Consider the following 19867-nt stretch of genomic DNA (forward strand, 5'->3'; position numbering starts at 1 on the left):
GCTTTTCACTGCCTTCCTTTTGGCCACAATTTTGCAATCAGCAAAATCCTGGCGGAAGCGTGCAACAACGTGAGCTGAGAGCTTTTCCTATTAGGTATGTGTGTGTGAGTGTGTGATGAGTTGCTCCCAGTATGCTCGTTGACCGGCGCCCGCAATGAAATGCTGACTGGCAGCCATAACTCCGCAAAGGCGTTTCATTGCTGCCTTCTTCCCCTTAAGCCACACGGGCCTCTCTCCATCCATGCCTCCTTCATCCTTTCTTCTCTTACGCGAGGACGGATCACATCGCAAGTCGTTCAAGCTGAAAGCAGCCATAACCGGGCGGTCACAACTCCTTTTTGCGTGGCCAACGAACCCCCGCTGTCACGGTTTGCGAGGTAGTGATGGCGGGTGCGGATCCCAAAAAGCAGGCAGTAGGGAGCAGGAGGTTGTGTTTGACAAATTGTATTAAATTAAAGTCAGCAGGAACAAAATGCAAAACATCAAAATCATCTGAATGGAAAAAATACAAAGTATCAAAAGAAAACCAAGATTAAAAGTCCGCCAAGATTAAACAAACACATGCACTGCACACAATGCATACAATTGCATCCAACAGCATACAATGTGTTCAACAGCATTCAATGACATTTAACAATTACCTGACACCGAAGGTCGTGCCAGGTGTCCTTTTGAGTGTGACTGATTGGAAACGACCGGCACCTGTGCGGGTGCAGGCGGGGCTGACAGCGCCACCCGTTGGTCGCCACCCAGATCATGACACTCGCAGTGCTCGTGAAACTTTGACGCCTTGCGCCAGCCACGCTTAATGGCAGCTGGAAACCAAAATGGCCAACTCCCTTGTGGATGTGCGACATGGATCCAAAAAAACCTTTTTTTCCTGCATCCTGTCATGTTTGTCATGTCGACTAAATTTCAGGTCACTCAAAATATAGTGAAACCTCGGTTTACGAACCCCTTGGCTGACGAACTTTTCGGTTTACGAACGTTACATTTATGCATATTTTACCTTGGCATACGAACTTTTTTCAGGATACACACGGAGCTGCCACAATGAGTGATGTGTCGTTCGCGAACGAGCCCGTTCTGCTAACAAGAAAATGGTGGCCACTGTTTTTGTCGTCTATTCCCCGCCCCCAGTCTTCGGTTAAAGCCACGTGATTGGTCAAGAACGCAGCAGTGGGGCATGGGGTTGCAGACAGAGAGAGTAAGGCCGTTCTCCAAAAAACACAATGGCAATTGGAAGGTTAAAAGATCCCATCAATCAGGCTCCACAAATAACCCGCACAAGTCATCTGTACACTTGATGCAAAAAGCTATAAACCCAGCTAAACAGATCACAATTGATGAAGAACTAGATACAATTATCACAGAGAAAGCACCTACAGGGGATCATTCCTCAAGATGGTGAAAGAAGCCCATGTTCCTCATCAAGTGTTTAATGCTGAGGAAACCGGACACTCCATTCCATCAAGCCATTACCGACCATCACAAAGGTAAATAAAATGACTTTATTGTATAGTACAGTTTACTATAGCACATTTATTATACACAAAACAAGGTATATTTTGTGGAGTTTTAAGGCTTACGAAAATTATAAAGTAGGAAATAATGTTTTATGGAGACCTGGGAACAGATTATTCTTATTTTAATGGTTTCCCATGGGAAATTAATTTTTGGGATACACACTTTTCGCTTTACACACTCTGTCTGGGAACCAATTAAGTTCCTAAGCCAAGGTCCCACTGTAACTGTTTCCTTGGCAGTTTGTTTCTTCTCAATTTCCCCAAAGTTGTTTCTGGACCAACCATAAAATGACTGTGTCAAATCAAAATGGTGGAATTATTGTTTACTTTTTTTGGAATGGGTCCTTGAGATTTTTTTTCTCCGCACATTCTATTAAAAGCAAAACATTTGTCTATTCAATTTTGGTCCGTAAAACTGGTGCCGTGGGTTAGATTTTTTTGGGCTTTCCAAGAGTGGCGTCACAGCAACGCAAAGTTGCTGCTTCCAACCAAAATGGCCGACTTCTCGTTTTGTTTTCTTTCAATTTTGTGGTCCTGTTTGATTTTCAAGGTTAGGTCCTTGAAACATTTTATGGTCTCCCGTTCTGACTCAATCTCTGATCAATCGGTAGATCCCGTATCGTGCTTATTTTTCTAACCTTCCCAAGCGCATGTAGTGGATCCTTCAAACCAAAATGTCCAACTTCCTGTCAACACTTGTGATCAGAAACCGCTGCAAGGTGAGTGGTCGACTCATCGCTGTCATCCACTTAAAGGACAACCGACACCTCTGTACAAGTTGTGTCCATAATTTGTATAATCACTTGAAATGACTTCTACTGACCGCATTTTCCAAAGATTACACCGCATACAGCTATATTTTACATTTTAAGACTCGCTGAATATTCAGGAAGTCTTGTTTTCGAGTTGATGACGATGCCTGACGTGACGTCACGTCAGGAACGCCCCTGACCGAGAAAGCAAAAGACAATGCATTTTGGGGACTATGTTTGGTCTGAAATCATCGTATTGATGACGAAATTAGAAGGAAAACATAAATAACGCAATGGTGAATCGTTGTGTGTTGCACCAAGACTACTATTTGATACGAGCTGAAGCAAATTCCCAGCAGACAAATCAGCCCATATCCAACGGAGCTTCTGTGCCATCTTGTGCATTTTCTGGGACGCTACAATGGAGTCCAGAGGGTTCGAATTGATACGGAAGGACTTCTTTAATCGATTGCAAACATTTATGCTTTCCACTTCAGAACTATTTGAATCATATTCATAACTGGATGAGTAACAAGAAAGCATCTTCTCCGAATCTGAACTCTCTGAAGCCATTGTTTTGTGTCTGGGGTATCCTGCCGTGACATCACGAATAAGGGGGCGGGACCTTCTGAAACTCGTCATTTCCAAGGTCATTTTGAAGCAGTTTTGGGACACTTTTCACATTTTTATTGGTGTTTTTCATTTGACTAAAAATATCAGCCTTCGTGTTTTGGGTATTTTAGATGCTATAAAACGTTCTTCTGATGTCAGTTAGGAAACAAAAAATGGTGTTGGTTGTCCTTTAAAGTGGATCTACCCATTGGAGTTGAGTACATTGAATAAATACATTACAATAAAATAAATAAATAAATAAATAAATAAATAAAATCTTGTGATATGATGCATCATGGACATCGCAGCCGCTATGAAGTGACGAGTGGGAGTAAGAGGAGAGGAGTCCAACAAGGAGGCGGGTCATCCATCTTGGTCTTTACCATGCATCTTTGAAGGTGAAAAATGGGAGTCAAGAGATCAGCGAGCAGGTTACGAGGACGGGTGGATGCATTGCACTGTCCGGTCGCATGAGTTAAAAGATGGATGGATGCAGAGAACTGTGGTGTATGCATGACACGTGATGAATGGATGCCAGTGACGTGCGGTGAGGTTCATGGCTGGTGAGGCACTGACGTCATCAATGACGTCACCGCTCGTCTCTACTTAGTATTTGAACGGTAAATTCAGCGATTTTTAAAAAAATCCTAAAACGGTGAAGTTAAATGGACAAGAACTTTAAAGTACAAATCACTAAATACATCTAACTGTTTAATTTATTTTTTCATTTGATATTTCCATGACAGCTTTCCATGATGACAGGTGAGGCACTGCCTCACCTGCCTCCACTGACTGCACGTCACTGATGGATGCCCACATTTTGTCCTTAATCTTCTGTTCCACATTCATCAATTCTTGTATGGTGCTTTAGGCTTTTTTAGTATAATAAATGCAAACATGATTTTTGTTGACATCGTGCACGAAAGAACAAGCGAGTGAAACATCATGATGCCAAGTTTCCGTGAATTCACCCTGCAAGAAAACCAGATGAAATATTCCGACGTTTGTACGGTTTGGTGGCCGTCATCCGCCGCCGACGACCAACAAGATGACGTGAATAATGTAGACGTCGGGATGAGATTTTGCTCTTACGCACATACATATTTCAACGGAGAATCTCTTCCCCCATGCACCGCTGAACACGCAATATCCATGTTTACACACATGCACAGCGCGGTAGGAAAGGAGGACCATGGGAAGAGAGTGCCTTTTAAGCACATGCATCTCCTAGCATGGAAGCGCAGCACGGTGCAGTGGAGTCCCTTTCACGCAACCTGGACGGGGCCACAACTGGGCCACTTGAATTCCACGTCAACCGTATCTGTACACCACAGGTATCAAAGTCAAGGCCCGCGGGCCAAATCCGGCCCGCCACATCATTTTTTTCGGCCCGCGAAAGCAAATCGAACTTGTTAAATTCCATGATGATTGCTAAAATCTGAGCCAAAATTTCACATTTTTGGATGTCAACCACAATAAAAGTCATTATTCTTGACTTCAGATTTGAAAACGAGTTATTCATTAATTTGCTGTGTGCTCTATATGTAATATTTGAAGGAATTTAAACATTCTAATGGGTTCCCCAAATTCATAACGGCCCTCGAGAGGAAACCATAACTACAATGTGGCCCGCGGCAAAAAATGACTTTGACACCCCTGCTATACACAGTCCAAACAGGATGTTTGTGCCCTTGGACGGTGATACCAGAGCCAAAAACAGGATGGATGAATACTGCTGTATTGCAATTGTTGTATTAACACGTGAGAACTCACTGAATTAATGTGCAAGCGAACAGATACAACCCGCTGCTTCTTCAATATTATTGGGGGTTTGTATAATAGTTACTAAAGCATTACTATACACATGTTAATAATAATAATAAATAATAATAATAATAATAATAATAATACATTTTATTTCGAAGCCCCTTTCTAAACTGTCACTGACACTTTACAGTCACGGGATAAGAACTTTTTTTTTCCTGCGGGTGATCAGCGGCAGCCATTCTCACCAGCGTTCACTCAACCCGGAAGTAACACAAACTCACGCCACTAATGTGTGTGACAGACAAGTTATTACCATACTATTACTCTGTTATTACACTGTTGCTACACCATTATTGTCACGTTTTGCAAGGTGGTGATGGCGGGTGCGGATCCCAAAAAGCAGGCAGAAGTGAGCAGGAGGTTGTTTGACAAATTGTATTAAAATAAAGGTCAGCAGGAACAAAATATAAAACATCAAAATCATCTGAACGGAAAAATACATAAGTATCAAAAGAAAACCAAGTGTAAAAGTCCGCCAAGGTTAAACAAACACATGCACAGCATACACAATGCATGCAACAAACAATGAACCGACACCGGATGGTCGTGCCGGGTAACCTTTTAAGTGTCAGTGATTAAAACGACCAGCACCTGCGAGGCTGCAGGCAGGGCTGACGTCGCTACCCGTTGGTCGCCAATCTGATCGGGACGACCAGCACCTGTGCAGGTGCAGGCAGGGCCGACAGCGCCCCCCGTGTGTCGCCAACCAGATCATGACAATTATTACACCATTACCACACAGTTGCTACACTGTTACTACACCGTAGATACACTGTTGCTACACCGTTGCTACACCATTGCCAAGCCGTTAATACATCACTATTACACTGTTATTACACTGTTGCCACACCTATGCTACACCATTGCGACGCCATAACTACACCGTTGCCACACCATTATTACACTGTCACTACACTGTCATTACATTGTTATACAGTAATTGTCACACTATTACGCAAGTATGTTTTAGGATACCAAATGCTGAATCCTTACAGAAATTTACATGTCTTCACGGTTCACAGTTGTCATTACTACATTATCACAGGCAGAGTAGCTTTGATCGCATTTCCAGGAAGAAACCGACGATTGAAAGATACTCTGCGGCCAGCCGAAAGAAACACGTACACACACAGGAACATGCCCGTGAGTGGGAGTGTGCATTTGGAATTGGGTGTGTGTACATGTGTGTGTGCGTGTGTGTGTGTTTGTGCGTGTGTGTGTGTGTGTGTGTGTGAGAGAGAGGGCCGCACATTGAGTAATGTGTAGGTGGAAGCCCTCTTCCCCCAATCTTTTAAAGTAGATTCTTGAAAACAAAAAATATGAATCGCATATGACATCCATTCCAAGTTGAAAATTAGCAATGGACATTTTTAAAAAATGGACGTAGTTTGTTGAGGACAACGCGTTGTCGAATTTTCCACTTTGGACCTCTGTTCCTCCAACTCCACGACAAGCAAAAGGCCACCAAGAGCGGATGGAAAACGTTTGCCGTACGCCAACGTGCATGTTCATTGTCATAAACAAAGCAAAACTGCTCCACTGGCTCTGTGTCTAAATATGGCCGTTGTGACCTGGACACTGTTTGGAAGCTGGCGGGCCTCCTCTAATTCAAACATGCGCATGTGCACACACACAGACACTCAAGTGTTTAATGGAGAGTCTTGCTCGACAGTCAAGATCAGCCAAACATTTGGGGAGTGTCGGTGAAAATAATGAAAGTGACAAACTGTTTATTTGATGAGCATATTGGTGAAACTATGAATGACGCAAAAAAACCTTTTGAAGAAACCATTTTGTTTCTGTCTTTGATGTTCACCAAAAAAAAAAAAAAACAATTCTGGATGACTCAATAGTTTTGAATCTTCTGACGTTAGATTAGATTAGCCTTTATTAGTCTCACAGTGGATACATTTACATTTCACAGCAGCAAAGTGATGAAAGGAAGTGGAAACGAAAAGAACAAGTAGAAAAACAATATACAGGAGCTGCTATAAAAGCAGCTACTCTCGTGGCGCCATCTTGAAGTCAAAACAACAACAAAACATTAGGAACACCCAGCTCGTTGACAGCTTGACTGTAATGGTTGTTGACGCGGAAACGTACTGTTCACTCATACTCGGTTGAAAAAAACACAGTACTTGGATGTTTATGTTATAATGACTGGAACGTCTGAAGGAAACAAATTAATTCTGTCAATAACGGAATTGTTTTAGGAGCAGCTAAGAACAGCATATACATCAGCGTGGCTTTAATAAAAATCCATTTCATTCAAAGTTTTCCAAAGTGTAGCCTAGGGAATCCTCTTTCACATCAACTTTTGTTTGACATCGCCTCTGATGTTTTCAGTTTTGTCACTGACCCAAAATTGTGAGCCTTGACATAAACATGAATGCTCAGGTTGCTCCTGTTTCCATAAAAGTTGAGCTATGTTCAGCCGGTGACAGCCATATTTGTCCTACACGGAGCGACCCTGTCCTCTAGTGGTCACAGAACCGATATGCAATTCCGTTCAAGCATATAAATAAATACATAAATAAATAATAAATAAATTGGTTTCACGTCAAGATTTTCATCAAGCATTTTCGAAATAATACAATAACAGGTTGGCCCTGAAACGGCAACACCCTCCAGGAGAAAACAAAAACAACGTTTGTTGGACTTACTTTGTCTCCACCAGTCTGTTCTTCAGGTGTGTCACCATTGAAAATAGGTTGTAATATTTCTCAAGTAAAAGTTTCGTCCTAAATCGATCAAACGAGTCCCCCAAGTCCAATTGATCGAAGATTTTCTGTCCAAACGCTTCCTGTTAAAATGCACACCTGCTCCAATCAAGGCCAGGCTGCTTACCTGGATTTGGTTGAACTTTAAAGGACAACCGACACCATTTTTTTTTTTTTGACACCAGAAAAACGTTTTATCGCATTTAAAATACTCAAAACATGCAGGCTGATATTTTTAGTCAAATGCAAAACACCAATAAAAATGACTTAAAGTGTTGCAAAACTACTTCAAAATTCCCTCAGAAAGTTTCAGTTTCAGAAGGTCCCGCCCCCTTGTTCGTGGCGTCACACCAGGACGTCTTGTCTTGCTGGAAAATAATCTCTTCAGAATTGGAAAAGATGCTATTTTTGTTACTCATCCAGTTATGAATATGATTCAAATAGTTCTGAAGAGGAAAGCATAAATGTTTGCAATCGATTAAGGAAGTCCTTCCGTCTCCTTTTGAGGCGTATGGACTCCAATGTAGCGCACAGAAAATGCACAAGACGGCGCCCAAGCTCCGAAATAGGTTGTCTGCTGGGAATTTGTGTCAACTAGTATCAAATAGTAGTCTTGGTGCAACACAGAACGATTCAACATCTCGTTATTTGTTTTTTCCTTCTAATTTCGCAATCAACACGGATCAACACGAAGTCTTCAGATGAAAAAAGGTACCCAAAATGCATTGTGTGTCGCTTTCTTGGTCAGGGGCGTTCCAGACGTGACGTCACGTCAGGCATTGTCATCAACTCAAAAACAAGACTTCCTGAATATTCAGCGCGAGTCTTAAAACGTAAAAATAGCTATATGCCGTGGAATCTTTGTAAAATACGCTCTGTAGAAGTCATTTGAAGTGATTTTACAAATTATGGAAACAACTTGTCTGAAGGCGTCGGTTGTTCTTTAAATTTCCACTTATACTTCGGTTGTTCTTTATATGTGTTAGCAAATACATTTAAAATATTCATTTTTCTAAAATTATTTTTTATAATTCCATAATTACTAATGTTTATAATTCCATAATTAGTTTTGAAAAATAATTATGAATTTATAACCAGCATTAAATGACAACCGACGCCTCCGGACAAGTTGTGTCCATAATTTGTAAAATCACTTCAAATGACTTCTACTGAGACGTATTTTACAAAGATTACACGGCATATGGCTATATTTTGCGTTTTAAGACTCGCGCTGAATATTCCGGAAATCTTGTTTTTGAGTTTGTGATGAGTTCGTACGTGACGTCACTGAAGGAATGCCCCTGACCGAAAAAAGGACACATTGTAGCAGTCCTTCCATCACGTCAATATATTTTGCTGTACAGTGGTACCTCGGTTCTCCAACGCCTCACTGTTCGAACAAATCGGTGTTCAAACAAAATATTCGAGATATTCTTGCTTCGGCGTTCGAACATCAATCAGTGTTTGAACGCCAATACGACGCGTGAGTGCGTACGCGAGGGTAGGGAGCTGAGTGGCGGACTGGTGTATCGCTCTGTTCGTGACCAACTGTTGTCGCTAGCGGACGTGCTGCGTTTTGCTCTAGCGATTAATATAGGTGTACGAAGAGTTTTAGCCCCTAATCATGCCTCCAAAGAAAGTAAGTGCTGCTTAAAGTGACAAAAGAAAAGTAGTGCGTACAACTATTGCATTTAAGAAAGAAATAATCGCAAAATACGAAGGAGGTGTGCGAGTGTCTGATCTGGCGAGGGAATACAGCAATCTACGATCAGTACGATATTAAAGAATAAGGAGGCTGTGAAATCTAGTGATGTGACTGTGGGCGTGACAGCAAGTGTCATTGGATCGATATTCGAAGAGAAAAGAACATCCTGTAGCCGAGTCATCCGTAGCTGTCCCGTTCCGAGCGAGAGTGACGGCAGATGACTCGTCAGAACGTAGTGGAATGTTTGGGATCCCAAAACAGACACGTACTAACCAAGCAGGATGTTTATTCACAAATAAAAGAAAACACAGCGAGTAAGAAGGCAGGGGGTCATCCGACCCGCTTACTATGGCAAAAAGCAAATGCCACACGAGGGTGCAAAATTACGCAATCCCGGAAGATGATGGTGATCGCGAACCGTATAAATGCCCCGTGTCCATGATTTGAGAATGACAGCGGGTGGAGACCGGCCGGGAGAGCCAGCCCCCCCCCCCCCCCCCCCCCCCCAACTCGCAAGCGACAGGAGCAAAGAGGTGGTTTCGGTGTTCGAACAGGGTCCTGGAACGAATTATGGTCGAGAACCGAGGTACCACTGTTCTTGTTTGGTCTGAAAACATAATGTTGCACCAAAAGATCCAGAAGGGGGCGACCAAGCTCCATATAAGGAATTTATCAGCCTGTGGAAACAGGCTGATTAATTCCTTACACTGCTTTGTCGCCACTTTCTGCCTTTTTTGGGTGCGACATTTCCCACCCCGATGCCTCAAAATAAATACATTCTTTAATTGATTGCAAACATATATGCTTTCCTCTTCAGAATTATTTGAATCATATTCATAACTGGATGTGTAACAAGAAAGCATATTCTCCGAATCTGAAGCAATTGTGTTGATTCTCCAGCAATACAAGACGTCTTGGCGTGACGTCACGAACTGGGGGCGGGACTTTCTGAAAATGCCCAATTCGCAGCTCAATTTTTTGCAGATTTTGGACACTTTAAGTCATTTTTATTGGTGTTTTGCATTTGAATAAAAATATCATCCTGCGTGTTTTGGGTGTTTTAGATGTTATAAAACGTTTTTCTGATGTCAGTTAGGAAACAAAAAAGTGACGTCGGTTGTCCTTTAAAGTTATTTTCGCATCAAACTGGGGGCAATCTCTCTCTCTCTCTCTCTCTCTCTCTCTCTCTCTCTCTCTCTCTCTCTCTCTCTCTCTCTCTCTCTCTCTCTCTCTCTCTCTCTCTCTCTTTTTTTTTGGCTTGTAATATTGTTGTGCTATGGGGTGATTGTGTGACAGTCCGCATCACCGTCGGTGGTGGACGTGACAACATTCCATCATTGCCAAGTGCCCGGGTGGCTTTGTTTTGGTATCTTAGTAGACCTCAGCCAGCAAGCGGAACTCGCGCCATACACAAGAACAAAATGCAGCCATTCCATCTCGCTGGGAAGCATCCGGAAAAGACCTTGTTCCAAACGGCCCCTCGTTTCAAACGTCTTTTCTGAGACAGAGTTGTTCGGATGAAACATTCGATAACACACAACAGGAAATGGATGAGCAACGTTTCCGCATTGTTCAGCGGGTGTTGGCTCAAACACGAAATTGTCCAAAACACAAAAGTTTCAAACACAGTGAGACCTCAACTTACGAACTTAATTGGTTCCTAGACAGAGTGTGTAAGGCGAAAAGTGTGTATCTAAAAAAAATTCCCATAGGAAACCATTAAAATGGGAATAATTCGTTCCCGGGTTTCCATAAAACTACACACAACATACCTTATTCTATGTATAATAAATGTGCTATTGTATTGTAATGAAAGAAATACACTGCATTGTATCATAAAGTCACAAAGAGAGGCACATTACATGACGACTGTAATTAAAGAAATAAACTGTGCTGTAAAATAAAGTTTTTTTCAACTTCTTCGATTGCCCGAGACCGTCGCTTTGAGAGCACGGAAACACCTTTTGCAACAGACGCACCTTTGATGGCTTCTGTGTTCCGGAGAATGGGAGCAATGGTTGACTTAGCATAGCCGTGATCGGCTCCTAAATCACACAAACGCACACCTCGTTCGTGTTTTTCAATTATCTCCTTCTTCTCAGCGACGGTGATTTTATTTTGTCTTCCTGGGCTGAACATGTGCCTGTGGTGGTTTTTTTTCAGTCCCATCATAGTAAAATTATCAGCAAAAAGCTCCACGTAGGCGATCGACGTGTGCATTCAATGAGAGTGGGTGTGCAAAGTAGCGCCGGCTGGAGCGCTGTTCGGTCGTGTGCTTCCGCCGAAGATCACTCCGCCAGCCGTGGTGGGTGTGTATTATGAAAATAGTGCTTATTATAAGGTTTAATTTTCATAAATTAGAGGTTCTTAAGACGAAACGTTTGTAAGATAAGGTGTTTGTAAGTTGAGGTCTCACTGTATAGGATATAAATTCAATTTTGACCAGTAGGATCTACTGTATTTAGGCTCATGGCGGACTCGAAAATAATGTTTAAAAAATGTTTTCGAATTGTAATCATTCATAAAAAAATATCAGTTAGCTTAATCTAAGATGCTAAACATTCACATTTTAACAAGTCAAAATGATCTTTGATTCTGACAAAACTAGGTATGTTATATTTAGCTCCACATAAGTTACATGCTATTACTTTTACTTGTCTTTAATATTTCAACGATACTTGAGGATCATAGATATGATAAACATTCATTAAAAAAAGTTGGCTTAGGGTGACTGACAGCTCGAAATTGCTCTTGTTTTTTGTTGTTGTTGTAATGTTTATGAATTTCCGGTAAAAATCTTACTCGTAACTATTTTTCTGCTGTCCTTTATTGAGAACGTAATTAATGACAAAAGATGCTCCATCATTTCCTCATTTGTTGGTACATAAAAGTGATCACGTGACGTCAAACAACTTCATCTGGGGGCGGACGTCCATGGCGGTAAATCTGAGGCCATATATTGGAAACTTTGTCCAGTTGGTTGTCACGGCGACCAACAAAGCAGTTTGGCTTTGGGCTTATCTTTCTTCTTTCTTCTCTCTTGTGAGCGGCGAACAAGACGGAGGCGGTGGGAAGCGGTGGACGTCGCGTAGCTTAGCAACCCCAATGGCCGCCCCGGATTGATATGCGGCTTTGTTCCAGCCTTGCTGTAGGGCGGCCAGAGAGAACGTCCGAACAAAAGCGCCCTTCTTATGGAGGCCTCACCCCGCCCATCCTCCTCCTTTTTAAAAAATTTCTTATTCATCGCGTTGCATGGGAGAGGAAAGAGTTGATCTTGAAAGAGATTCGGTGCATCACAAGAGAACTTGGGGTAAGGGGGCGGCAGGCTCCAGGTGGTCCTCAATAAATGAAGACATTCTATTATCATGAGGGAATGGCAATTTGTTGAGGCAAAAAATAACAATATGAAGCCAGTTTGACAGAGCAACATGAAATTTGGTCGACGTGTCCATCATGAGTAGACTCACCAAAAGGTTTTTGAAACCATGCCTGAGCTGATGCAGGACATCAGCCATAGTGGTTCCGGCTTCAGCGGTTGTTAAAGCGCCATATAAACCAATCTGTATATATTGCATTGTATATCCGACAGCCACCCTCATTTCAAGATCATACAACACCAGACCCGTATAAGTGATGGAGAATCATTGATGACTGCGTAACCCGCCGGCAGTAGGGACAATCTTTCTGGTTCCGAGTCTCTGTCCACGGTGTCTGACTGTCATATCTCTGACAATAGTCTTAAAACTATTGACTATTAACTACTTAAAACAATGACAAAAACCCTGGCACTGGAGTGGACACATTTTTGCACATGTCTGGCAGTTAATTAGTTAAGGTCGCACGGGGTGCTGTAGCCTATCCCAGCCATCTTTGGGCACTAGGTGGGGGACACCCTGAATTGGTTGCCAGCCAATCGTAGGGCACAAAAAGACAACCATCCACGCACACACTCACACCTAGGGACAATTAAGAGTGTTCAATCTGCCTGCCATGCATGTTTTTGGAATGTAGGTGGAAACCACAGGACCCGGAGAAAACCCACGTAGGCCCGGGGAGATCATGCAAACTCCACAGTGGGAAAACCGACCGGGTCTTGAACTCACAACGTCTGCACTGTGAAGTCGGGGTGCTAACCACTCCACTCGCTTGCCCACTTCATTTCCAGGTTTCCTTCCAAAAAGGAAGTCTTCAGACATATGTTTTTATTTCTGTCTCAACCAATGGAACACGTGTTGCTCCAAAATACTTCTTCATATCCTTCTTGCCGCAAAAAAAAAAAATATATAAAAAGAATAACTTAAAGCAGTTTGATCCCTGCTCTACTGAATGCCTGTTTGCTCTCCGTGGCAACGTTGCCCATTTTGTGTGCTTGAAGCAAAAGGCCCAGACTTCTTTCTTTAATTCTCCAATTTTGTCGGGGTGGCTGGAGGTCAGGGGTCGGGGGGCGCTTTTATCAATGAACTAAAACAAAAGAGCAGCATGAGCAATTTCATGCTTCAGATGACAAAAGATGAAATGATGAATGAGAAAAAAACAAGCCTACATTTTCTCAACGTAACAAAATGAACGCTTTTTTTAAATAAAAAATGATGTCTTTTTAATGCTGAATTTTGAGGAGTGTGATGTTAGGCTAAGGAAATGTTTCTGGTGCTTACTACACATCAGTAGGGATCCGCACAACAAGGATCCGCCAAAAAAAAGTTTCAGTTTGCCGCTGGAAGCCCAAAATTTCAAACGGTCATTTCTAACCCGACTTGAAGACCCTTAAAAACTACTTTGAAACTAGCACTGGCATGAAACCCGATTTTAAAGGACAACCAACACCATTTTTTTGTTTCCGAACTGACATCAGAAAATGTTTTATAGCATCTAAAATACCCAAAACACGCAGGCTGATATTTTTAGTCAAATGCAAAACATAACATAAAAATGACTTAAAGTGTCCCAAAACTGCCACAAGATGCAATCGGAAATGGAGAGACTCAGAAAGTCCCGCCCCCTTGTTCGTGACGTCATGCCAGGATACTCCTCCACAAAATGCCTCGCTACAGAATCAAAACAATGGCTTCAGAGAGTTCAGATTCGGAGAAGATGCTTTCTTGTTACTCATTCCAGTTATGAATATGATTCAAATAGTTCCGAAGGTGAAATAATAAATGTTTGCAATCGATTAAAGAAGTCCTTCCGTATCAATTACAGCCATCTGGACTCCAATGTAGCGTCCCAGAAAATGCACAAGATGGCGCCCAAGCTCCATTGGAAATGGGCTGATTTGTCTACCGGGAATGTGTGTCCACTTTTATGGTGTTACCGCAATTGGTAGTCTTGGTGCGACACACGATTCACCACCGCGTTTTTTATGTAGTTTTCCTTCTAATTTCGCCATCAACACTGTGTTTTCAGCCGTAAGAAAAAGGGCCCAAAATGCATTGTTTGTCGCTTTCAGGGGCCTTCCGAATGTGACGTCATCAACTCGAAAACAAGACTTCCTGAATATTCAGCGCGAGTCTTAAAACGTAAAATATAGCTGTATGCGGTGGAATGCTCAGTAGAAGTCATTTGAAGTGATTTTACAAATTATGGACGCAACTTGTTCGAAGGTGTCGGTTGTCCTTTAAACAGCTTATCGTTGAGTGAAGCGCTAATTTCAAGCCTGATGTTTGAGTCCCTAATCTTAGCTTGAAATCCTACATTGCGCGACCTCGGCTCAGCAGGGCGTTCCAATAGCTTGCGACCCATCCTCGCCTGCGGAGGGCGTCGAGGCCGCCGGGGAGGGCGAGGCGAGCGCGGAGGTGGCGGTAGAGGCGGATGTGGACCCGTCGGGTAGGCACTCATCGCAGCAACAGCAGCAGCAGTCCAGAAAGGCCTGACCCAGCGAACGACACAAGAACAGCAGCAGCACGGGCGTGGCTGCGCATCGAGCAAACAGGAAGAAGTGTCCCGCTAGACCTGACGCCGCCGCCACCGCCGCCGCCTCCACGTACGCTAGGGCGATGCTACATGCGCTGTCGGGTATGTTGCAGGTCACGTACAAGGCGGTCAGCCACATCACGGTGGCGCGAAGCCTGGGTTGGTGATGGTGATGGTGATGATGATGATGATGATGTCGTTTCTTCTTCATTAGTGATGAAGACACACAGGAGGAGGCGGAGGACAAAGAACGCCTGCTCGCCCCTTTGACGGGTTGTTGCGCTGAAACCTGTGGATAGAATCAGTGGTATTTTGTTCACGTTATACACACACACAACAGTAGTTATATGTAAGATTGTTAGTCACCATTGTGAGTCACCAGGTTGCAAGCCATCTTACACACACACACACACACACACACACACACACACACACACACACACACACACACACACACACACACACACAGTAGTTGAAATACGTAAGATTGTTGGAACCATACCCGTTGAGTCACCAGGTCGCAGGCCAGCGTGAAGAGCAGCGGCAGGCAGATGTAGCATCCAATCATCCACCAATTTCGGGCCTCCTGATAGGTAATCACCAGCGAGTAGATGCTGTCGGGGAGTTCCTCGGACGGTTCGCGCACGCACACGTCCGCCGCCAAGGACGAGACGCCAGACCCGACAGCTTCTTGCCACCAGATGAGTTCTGGGGGACCGAGCGGTTCCTGCCGCAGCTGCCAGAGAAACAATTCGGGGGTGGCCAGAGCCAGTGAACCCAGCCAGATGACGGCCATCTTGGATAGGATTGAGCGACAGGACTCCACTCTGGGGGCGGGCCTAGGGGTGGGGCTGGTGGCTGCATGGAAACGGTCGATGCTCAGAGCGCAAAGGCTGAACGTGGCCACACCCAGAGATGTCACCTGACACGAGATGTTGAAAAATCACACATTCATTTCAACACTTCCAACTCTAATCACACCCTAAACAACCAAGTACCTCCATTAAAGGACAACCGACGTCACTTTTTTTTCCTGACATCAAAAAAAGTTTTATAGCATCTAAAATACCCAAAACACACAGTGCGATATTTTTAGTGAAATGCAAAACACCAATAAAAATGACTTAAAGTGTGTGAAAAGTACTTCAATTTGAAACTGGAAGTGGCCAGTTTCAGAAGGTCCCGCCCCCATGTTCGTGGCGCCTTGCCTTGCTCAAGAATCAAAACAATGGCTTCAGATTCGGAGAATATGCTTTCTTGTTACACATCCAGTTATGAATATGATTCAAATAGTTCTGAAGAGGAAAGCATACATGTTTGCAATCGTCTGTGTAAGCTCTCAGTCGTACAGGAGTGGTCCATCGATGAGAAGGTTTCTTCAGCCGTCATCTGTACAAAAGTGAAGGTTTCGGACGTTTCGCCTCCTATCCAAGAGGCTTCGTCAGCGAACTAAAGTCTGACTGGTCGTATCGGCCCCATTTATATATCCCTAATGTCCAGACATGGTGGCGCCGGACACAGCTATGATAGGTCCCTACTCTCAAGTTGGGGGGGCAGAGGACCCCTCCCTGTGGCCCCACTGATTGTTCCTACATTCCTGACGAACGACTGGCGTATTACCCCCACTCCCACCGGTATCACTTCATCAGCATAACGACCCTCATCAGCATGACGAAAGTTGCCTAACCTGTTTTGCCTAAGCAGGCTATTGTATGAACGATCCAAATTGAACCTCACCCCACCAGACCGGTTTAATGAAGGATTTTGTTGTTTTAGAAGAATTGCTTCTTTTACCCCCCTTTCTTGGCGAAAGAACATAGTTGGTTTGAAAGGGGGGGGTAAAAGAAAATCCTTCATTAAACCGGTCTGGTGGGGTGAGGTTCAATTTGGATCGTTGTGTGTGTGTGTGTGTGTGTGTGTGTGTGTGTGTGTGTGTGTGTGTGTGTGTGTGTGTGTGTGTGTGTGTGTGTGTGTGTGTGTGTGTGTGTGTGTGTGTGTGTGTGTGTGTGTGTGTGTGTGTGTGTGTGTGTGTGTGTGTGTGTGTGTGTGTGTGTGTGTGTGTGTGTATAAAAGGCACAAGACCAAAGCAGACACCGATGATCCCACTGGCCTTCGTCCCGCTGTTAAGGCGCAAAGTTAAGATCATTAATGGAGACGTCTGATTAGTCTCATTAGCATGACAAAGCCACTAAGACTCATTCGCCGAATTTGCGCCTTTCACAACAAGAAAAGGAGGAAACCAGCTAAACCCACAAAAGCTTTTTGGTGCCAAGGGGAAAATGTCGCCTTGGTCAAGTCCGTGAAGCGAGGGGGTGCTTCTCTTCCTCTTTTTTTCCTTTCTCCCCCTTCACTCAAATGACCCTTAAGCACCTGATGATTTATTGATGGTATTTAAAAAATATTTTGAAAAATACGATTTTCTTACTGATTTTTTATGTGGCAGGTAGAGGCATTTTTAGACTTTTAGACTTTTGGGGGCGGGGTGGGGTGCTGAAGCACCCCGATATTGAATCCCAGCACCCCCTAAAAGTTAAGACGTTTTTTTTTTCATACAATACAGGCTTTTAAAGTACACTTCACGATGTTTAAATTCACACAAAAGGCTACTTGGCCGAAATTCAATATTTTAACAACACAAGACGCAGCCAGCACCCCCGCCCACCGCCTCAAAAATGGCTTGTTCCACTCGATGTGGTTCTGCCATTCACACAATAGTAACACACTATCGACATTCCCATTAATTTTTTTTTTACATTCAATTGCAAACTATTCTTTCTGTGGATGTGAGCTGGTGTTTTTTTCTTCGTCTTAAAGCCAAGAAGATAACGAGGAACTTTAAATGAGAATTTCAACAGAAATTGAAGGATGTGTACAACGTTTGCGTTGAAGTGTACAAAACAGTGCAATGTTATCTTGCCTGAGGAAAAAAAACGTTGCGGTAAAAGTATGAAAAAATAAAACTCACAATATTATGAATGAGAAAAAAATACAAAATTATCGTTTTTGGTACACAACTTGCTGCCCCTTTTCTCGAGTACAAACGAGTTGGGATGACGAAACATGCTGACCTCCAGGTAAGGCACCAGGCGGCAGGACGCTCCTCCGAGCAGGCGTCTGAAGGTCAGCTCGTGGAAAACGACGACCGGCAGGCAGAAAAACAGCACCAAAAAGTCCAGCAGGGCCAAACCGGCGAGGATGCAGTTCCAGGCGCTCTGTAGGTACGCGTTGTGCCACACGGTGCATATGAGCGCTAGGTTGCCCACCATGCCCACCGAGAAGAGGGACAAGGCCAACAGCATCAGCGCGTAAGCCCAGTACGAGCTGTTGGCCACGGGGAAGAGCAACGGAGGCGGCGGACGGGAGGACGACGACGACGCGGAGGAGTTGCTAAATCGCGCGCTGGTGCTCATGACCCGCGGGGTCGTGAAGTACTTGCTCGGGTCTTCTCGTCTACGGGGAGCCACGTCTCGAATCGCTCCGGGGACCTGCGAGGCAACCTCGCCGTGGGCGAGGTGCGCCTCTCCGGGGGAAGGCGGCGCAGGGAGACGGAGGTGTCTCCGGAGCTCCGCCGACCCGACAAAAATAAATAAAAGAAAGAAAAGCTTGTTCATGTTGGGAGATAAACTAATTAGTCCGCCTTTCTAACATATATACGAATACAAACTTTTCCCTCAAAGAACTTCCATCAACGCGTCGACAATCGCGGTGCTGATGCGAAAAGTTAAGGGCCAATAATTGAGCTTTTAAATTACCGTGAAAGACAGCTTCACTTCCGGTTATGCCTTTCCAAATAAAAGTAGTAAAAAAACGGAAGCAGTAAGTAATTGGGGGCCAAAAGAAATAATCTACATACTGTACCAGTGACGTGCGTTGAGGTTCAAGGCTGGTGAGGCACCGACGTAATCACAGTAAAATGTACAAATATATGAACTCCAGAGAGTAGCTTATTCACCATTTGATTGGCAACAGTTAACGTGTTTTGTTTAAAATGTCATGTCAGCATTCGTTATATATACAAACTGTAGCATAGTAAAAAATAATTTAAAAAAAACCTTATCGTGTTACCTTTACTTATAAATGAAGTCCATGCGCATCCAAGGCATCGATAACTTTTTTGTAGAAGCTTTCCTTATCTTTCTTCAGTTTTAAAAGTCTCTGTCTCAATGGAGATCACTCCCAGTGAAGAAAGTCATCCTTGATCAGTCCTGTTCCGACTGTATGTTTTCAGTCTTTTCAGTGCTGAGAATGACCGCTCCATTGATGCTGTCGTAGCTGGAACAGTGAGCACGAGCTGGAGCAACTTTGTCACTTCAGGAACAGTTTTAATGAGATTCTTCTGGGCGAAAAAGCTGAGAAGCTGTCCAGGAGATTTACATTCATCCCTCACCGTTTGTGAGCTATACAGTCCGGTGTTGGTCTTCCTTGAATTATTATCTCCTGCTTCGATTCAAAGTCCAGTTTAGAAAATTCTTTCAATTTAGATTTAGATATTCAATCCACCATTCTGAAAATAAGGCCAAGCAACACGAAAAAATGACGGGATGGTTGCACTTAACTTGCTGTTTACTGTAGCTTGCTGTCACTAATTCTATTATTCTGCAGCTGAGGAGACGCAAGAAAAATCTCTGTAATCACAAGCGCCCCCTGTCATGAGGCAGGAGAAATGTGTGCCTCACCCATGCACACAGTTTTGATTTAAAATAAAATAAAATAATCACTGTCGTACAGTGACTGTACATTATATACACCAGCTAAACTGTAGAAATTTAGTTCATATACTAAAAACTTTTGAACACTTTAATAGCGATATGCAGA

The 19867-nt window shown here is 43.5% G+C and overlaps 1 protein-coding gene across 1 annotated transcript; it reads right to left on the reverse strand.

Moving 5' to 3' along the window:
* Positions 1 to 12057: 12057 nt before the first annotated feature.
* On the reverse strand, positions 12058 to 18766 carry gpr37l1a (G protein-coupled receptor 37 like 1a). The gene is made up of 3 exons (XM_089010238.1): positions 18121 to 18766; positions 15555 to 15974; positions 12058 to 15341 (listed from the first exon to the last, which is right to left on the reverse strand). The coding sequence occupies exons 1-3, from the start codon at positions 18661 to 18663 to the stop codon at positions 14850 to 14852; spliced, it is 1455 nt and encodes a 484-aa protein (XP_088866364.1). The 5' UTR covers positions 18664 to 18766; the 3' UTR covers positions 12058 to 14849.
* Between the last annotated feature and the right edge of the window lie 1101 nt (positions 18767 to 19867).

Source organism: Hippocampus bargibanti, linkage group LG12, assembly GCF_051943395.1.
Source record: "Hippocampus bargibanti isolate YZ-2025 linkage group LG12, ASM5194339v1, whole genome shotgun sequence".
NCBI lineage: Eukaryota > Metazoa > Chordata > Actinopteri > Syngnathiformes > Syngnathidae > Hippocampus > Hippocampus bargibanti.

What these genes read in the sequence shown, in the direction of transcription:
- gpr37l1a (XM_089010238.1), bottom strand. Translation starts at nt 18,663, where the DNA reads ATGAACAAGCTTTTCTTTCTTTTATTTATTTTTGTCGGGTCGGCGGAG. An exon ending in GCCTGGTGCCTTACCTGGAG is followed by an intron (nt 15,975 to 18,120) that starts GTCAGCATGTTT and finishes ATCTCGTGTCAG; the next exon opens with GTGACATCTCTGGGTGTGGC. An exon ending in GCGACCTGGTGACTCAACGG is followed by an intron (nt 15,342 to 15,554) that starts GTATGGTTCCAA and finishes TTCTATCCACAG; the next exon opens with GTTTCAGCGCAACAACCCGT.